This window comes from Hyalella azteca, unplaced genomic scaffold, assembly GCF_000764305.2.
Source record: "Hyalella azteca isolate HAZT.00-mixed unplaced genomic scaffold, Hazt_2.0.2 contig915, whole genome shotgun sequence".
NCBI classification, from domain to species: domain Eukaryota; kingdom Metazoa; phylum Arthropoda; class Malacostraca; order Amphipoda; family Hyalellidae; genus Hyalella; species Hyalella azteca.
Genome location: NW_025931249.1, coordinates 9,969 through 16,332, shown reverse-complemented (window position 1 = coordinate 16,332; position 6,364 = coordinate 9,969). Strand labels below are relative to the sequence as shown.

Sequence of the window (6,364 nt, the reverse complement as noted above, 5' to 3'; positions counted from 1 at the left end):
TTTCTGTCACTAGTTGATAATAAAATTGAAAATTCTTGGCATGCACAATGCTAATAAGGGATTAGCACTGCTGAAGATTTTAATTTATATCTTTTTTTTGCTCTGACCGCTCCTTCACCATAAATGTTTGTCAAAATATTGAGACTCATGCCTTGGCTTCTTGATCTCAGTAACGTATCACTCAGGTTTCAAATAAATCTTTAGTATTCTTCTATTTAAATTTTCCGAAACGGCATGAAATATTTTTGAGCTAATTTTACCATCTGCATCTGAAAAGAAAAGTTATCTTAATTGGGCGTAGAATTGTTTAAGATATTTCAGACGGTATTATCAATATTTGTTACACGTACTGTACTTAACTTAACAGTTAATATCAACTAAGCGTATAGGTTATTGTATGAGACATCATTTGATGCGAGCTTAGCAATGATAATTAGTTTGCTGTTTTGTTATCTTGCAGAACTGTGGAAAACGTGCACGATTTGCTTTCAAATCAGTAAATTTTAGTATAAAAGTTAAGCAATAGGTTTTGTTTTTTTTGAGCCAGGAAAGTGTGGCGAAACTTTGATTTTCAGTTTATTGGTTGCAGCTTATTGTACCGAAAATATGTAGTGCTTAGAATGCTCTATACTCTTAATTCCTGAACTGTACAGTCGTGCAACAATTTACATGTGTTTTAGCTCAACATATTTTAAAAGTGTTGCCGTGGCAAATCTGTGTTGGTGTTACAAATTACAGTTGTGATTAAAATACTATTAGTGTTTCGAATAGTAGCAGTGAAAAAAAATACTAGGAGTGGTGAAAAAATTAATCCAGTTGACTAGTTAATTCATATAAATGTGGGCGCTAGTTCGTGTACACCGTGACCAGTGACGGTAGTTACCGCATACAAGTGCGAGGCCACCATACACCAAGGCAACTAAAAGTGAATTAGTCAATAATAATAATTAGTCACTAGCGAGGCTATTGACAAACTAACGTAAGTGAAGTTAAGTGAAGATGGCGGGTGCAGACGTTAGCAGTTCCGGCACCCTGAGCAACAGCGTCGGCAACACGGCGTCTCTGAACCGCTCCTCCGCCACCGCCGCCACCACCAACGGCGGCGAGGTGGCGGTTGGGACGGCGGGGGCCGGTCGCACGCCACCCGCCACGCCACACAAGTCGGGGGGCGGCAAGATGCTAGCTGTAAAGATCCTAATGCTGGACGATACCTACACTCTCTTCCAGATACAGGTGTGTTGGTAGTGTTACAGGTGCGTTGGTAGTGTTACAGGTGCGTTGGTAGTGTTACAGGTGCGTTGGTAGTGTTACAGGTGNTTTGGCGCCCACCCTATTGCTATAGCGGTTCAACATTTGACGCCCGCCCTATTGCTATAGCGGTTCAACATTTGACGCCCGCCCTATTGCTATAGCGGTTCAACATTTGGCGCCCACCCTATTGCTATAGCGGTTCAACATTTGACGCCCGCCCTATTGCTATAGCGGTTCAACATTTGACGCCCGCCCTATTGCTATAGCGGTTCAACATTTGGCGCCCACCCTATTGCTATAGCGGTTCAACATTTGACGCCCGCCCTATTGCTATAGCGGTTCAACATTTGACGCCCGCCCTATTGCTATAGCGGTTCAACATTTGGCGCCCACCCTATTGCTATAGCGGTTCAACATTTGACGCCCGCCCTATTGCTATAGCGGTTCAACATTTGACGCCCGCCCTATTGCTATAGCGGTTCAACATTTGGCGCCCACCCTATTGCTATAGCGGTTCAACATTTGACGCCCGCCCTATTGCTATAGCGGTTCAACATTTGACGCCCGCCCTATTGCTATAGCGGTTCAACATTTGGCGCCCACCCTATTGCTATAGCGGTTCAACATTTGACGCCCGCCCTATTGCTATAGCGGTTCAACATTTGACGCCCGCCCTATTGCTATAGCGGTTCAACATTTGGCGCCCACCCTATTGCTATAGCGGTTCAACATTTGACGCCCGCCCTATTGCTATAGCGGTTCAACATTTGACGCCCGCCCTATTGCTATAGCGGTTCAACATTTGACGCCCACCCTATTGCTGTAACGGTTCAACAATTGGAGCAAGCTCACATTATTGCGTAACCACCTAGTTATTCGTATTATTATTTTAGACATGACGATGCGATAGAAATAAACTTAAGATATATGCTTTTCTCTCTCTGAAGTCACTATAGCGATGAGTCACAGATATATGAGTACAATTAAATATTCTCTATATATTCAACATAATCATTAAATAAACCTTTATTACATTGAGTGTAGCTGCAGCCAGCAGCCGTATCTCTGAGCCAGACGCGAGGGTCAGTGCGAGGCTGTTAATAAATTGGTTGAAGACTTGAAGCTCCCCTCGCTGCCTCACTTGCTGCCTCACTTGCTGCCTCACTTGCTGCCTTACTTGCTGCCTCACTTGCTGCCTCACTTGCTGCCTCACTTGCTGCCTCNGATGCTGGTGAGGTATGATGGCTGCCTGAACCTGATGCTGGTGAGGTATGATGGCTGCCTGAACCTGATGCTGGTGAGGTATGATGGCTGCCTGAACCTGATGCTGGTGAGGTATGATGGCTGCCTGAACCTGATGCTGGTGAGGTATGATGGCTGCCTGAACCTGATGCTGGTGAGGTATGATGGCTGCCTGAACCTGATGCTGGTGAGGTATGATGGCTGCCTGAACCTGATGCTGGTGAGGTATGATGGCTGCCTGAACCTGATGCTGGTGAGGTATGATGGCTGCCTGAACCTGATGCTGGTGAGGTATGATGGCTGCCTGAACCTGATGCTGGTGAGGTATGATGGCTGCCTGAACCTGATGCTGGTGAGGTATGATGGCTGCCTGAACCTGATGCTGGTGAGGTATGATGGCTGCCTGAACCTGATGCTGGTGAGGTATGATGGCTGCCTGAACCTGATGCTGGTGAGGTATGATGGCTGCCTGAACCTGATGCTGGTGAGGTATGATGGCTGCCTGAACCTGATGCTGGTGAGGTATGATGGCTGCCTGAACCTGATGCTGGTGAGGTATGATGGCTGCCTGAACCTGATGCTGGTGAGGTATGATGGCTGCCTGAACCTGATGCTGGTGAGGTATGATGGCTGCCTGAACCTGATGCTGGTGAGGTATGATGGCTGCCTGAACCTGATGCTGGTGAGGTATGATGGCTGCCTGAACCTGATGCTGGTGAGGTATGATGGCTGCCTGAACCTGATGCTGGTGAGGTATGATGGCTGCCTGAACCTGATGCTGGTGAGGTATGATGGCTGCCTGAACCTGATGCTGGTGAGGTATGATGGCTGCCTGAACCTGATGCTGGTGAGGTATGATGGCTGCCTGAACCTGATGCTGGTGAGGTATGATGGCTGCCTGAACCTGATGCTGGTGAGGTATGATGGCTGCCTGAACCTGATGCTGGTGAGGTATGATGGCTGCCTGAACCTGATGCTGGTGAGGTATGATGGCTGCCTGAACCTGATGCTGGTGAGGTATGATGGCTGCCTGAACCTGATGCTGGTGAGGTATGATGGCTGCCTGAACCTGATGCTGGTGAGGTATGATGGCTGCCTGAACCTGATGCTGGTGAGGTATGATGGCTGCCTGAACCTGATGCTGGTGAGGTATGATGGCTGCCTGAACCTGATGCTGGTGAGGTATGATGGCTGCCTGAACCTGATGCTGGTGAGGTATGATGGCTGCCTGAACCTGATGCCGGAGCACCCAACCATCGCATGGATGCGAAGAACCACCTATAGTCTGGGCAAAGAATTATCGCGGGTTGCAGCGCCGAGTTGAATACTCCTGTTAAATTGATCGCATGTCGCAGTTTAGCTCACCCATTCTGGCAGGGCTAACGCATTGCAAAAACATTGAAGAAGTTATTTTAACTTTTACTGTAGTTATAATTTATTTTTCTACTCTTCATATATATAATCTGGGTAGAAAAGCTCGGCTGGCTTATCGTGGCTCTGAATTTCATTCAGGCAGTGGGCACGGACTCTTAAGCTGTGCGCGGTCATGAACCATGCGTGTCTTTGTGCACTTCATGAACACTCTTTACGTTGCATGCGTATTTCATGCAGTTGCTACGTGCAGTACGTGCACATGAACCGATGTATTTACACCCACGCTGTTCTCTACACACCCCATGTAAAGTGCACTAGGTACTATACGTGTTACACACGCTGTACTCAAAAACTTATAATAACGAAGGGCAAAGCGCCTGAAAGCACCAGTAATAACATGACAATAACCTCGAGACCAACAATAATAACAACCAAAACAGCAACTCCCGGGACAGCAGTAACAAGATCTACAAGAATAACCACAACCATAACAACGAAAGGGACCAGCAGCAGTGCGGGCGGCGGCTGCTCAGAGCACCGCGACCGACCGTAACCCGACCCCTGCCGATGACGGTCGGCCGTGCGTGGGGCGGCACCTCCTGACACCCTCCCGAACGTCAACGAATCGGAACGTTAAAGAATCGGATTGTCAACGAATCGGAACGTGAAAGAATCGGGTTGTCAACGAATCGGAACGTGAAAGAATCGGGTTGTCAACGAATCGGAACGTTGAAGAATCGGATTGTCAACGAATCGGAACGTTGAAGAATCGGATTGTCAACGAATCGGAACGTTGAAGAATCGGATTGTCAACGAATCGGAACGTTAAAGACTCAGGTTGTCAATGAATCGGAATATAAACAAATCGGGTTGTAAACTTTAAAAAGTGCAACTGAAGAGACCACATCGGAGTATGAAATGGAGCAGGTAGCGTGCCGTCTACGCAGATCTTTATAAATTTGTTCTGAACACATGGCTAAAGAGAAACTGTTTAGTCGAGCTCTAAATTTTCTTTCGACCGAGTTTCATGTTAGACCTAACAGTACAATTAGAGTCTATTAAATTGCCTCGTGAGCGTGAGAAGCGCTTGTTGTGAACTCTGCCGTCAACACCGGGAGCTGTTGACTCATGAGTCAACACAGTTACTTGGCTGATGATTCTGTTTCGTGACTTGCCATGCAGGTACAGCGTTGAAACATGTCAACACAGTTCCTAGGATGATGATTCCATTTCATGATTTGCCGTGCTTACTCAGAAAAATAATTGGTCATATTTTTTAACATTGACACTCGTTCTGCACGTCGCACTGATACGTGCTACGTACGTGCATGTGCATCCTTGGTATCCTTAGAATCCTTCAAGTGTTACATTTATTTATGCGAGGAAACACATGAAAACTGTATCTTCACTTGAAGATATTGCATACATTCGTGAATACTTGTTTATAGCGGATAACTCAACTAAATCCGCAACATCTGGAATGTATGTCATTCATCTAATCGCATTATATCACTTGACACAAGAGGGTGCTTTTGAAAACGATTACTCAATGGTTGGAATTCGACCAAGTGAACACCAAAAATTTATTTTCGCTCGATCTAAATTAAAAATAATCTAAATATTCATAAAACGATTAGTAAACGTTTCTATATTATTAAGGTTTTATTGGTACAGTAACCACAGTACAGCTAAACAATTATACGTACTAGTGCTAATGCGACAGCTTTCATATATTACCCTACATAAAAAATCATTTTTTTAATGAACAATACCGATGCTTTTGCTAGCATTTCAATGTCTGTTGAAAACTCACAATTGCGTTAATGAACTTAACTGCTTTTTCTGCTTTTTCAAGGCTCAATTTTTCTGCTTTTTCAAGGCTCATTTCTAGAACATAAAACAGGTTTTCAGGTTCGATATACTAACTTTATTTAAGAATTATGACATAAGAATGCTGTTAAAAGTGAAACCAGCTGTGAAGTATGTGGAGGCATGACTCATATACGCGTGTGCGCGTGAGTCGCTTCATTCATGGCCGGGCAACGCGCGCTGGTAGTGAATACAGTGTGTTGTGAAAGTGTTCAATGAATACAGTGTGTTGTGAAAGTGTTCAATGAATACAGCGTGTTGTGAAAGTGTTCAATGAATACAGTGTGTTGTGAAAGTGTTCAATGAATACAGTGTGTTGTGAAAGTGTTCAATGAATACAGTGTGTTGTGAAAGTGTTCAATGAAAACGGCGTATTCTGAAAGTGTTTAATGGCTACTGTTGAAAATAAAGTGTGTAATGGCATCGCTGAATGGGTACTAAGCAGTATATACTGAATGAACACTGACATGTTTAATTCATGCGATGTAAACAAATAAACTAGTATACATTGAATTATCGGCCTTTTTTGGCCTTTTTTGTTCTCGGATTTGGCCGATTTTAGGCAACCTGAATTATGTACCACTAAGCCCTGGAGAAATACCTGTCTCTTATACACATCAGATGTGTA

At 44.8% G+C, this 6,364-nt stretch overlaps 1 protein-coding gene across 1 annotated transcript in view; it reads left to right on the top strand.

The window, feature by feature from the left end:
• Positions 1-460: 460 nt before the first annotated feature.
• The window catches only part of LOC108671123 (FERM, ARHGEF and pleckstrin domain-containing protein 1-like), a gene marked incomplete at its 3' end in the record, with an annotated part of 14,806 nt that continues 8,902 nt past the window's right edge, over positions 461-6,364 (top strand). Inside the window, 1 exon segment of the mRNA XM_018158600.2 lies at positions 461-1,233. Within this exon segment, the coding sequence (XP_018014089.2) occupies positions 1,000-1,233 (234 nt within the window).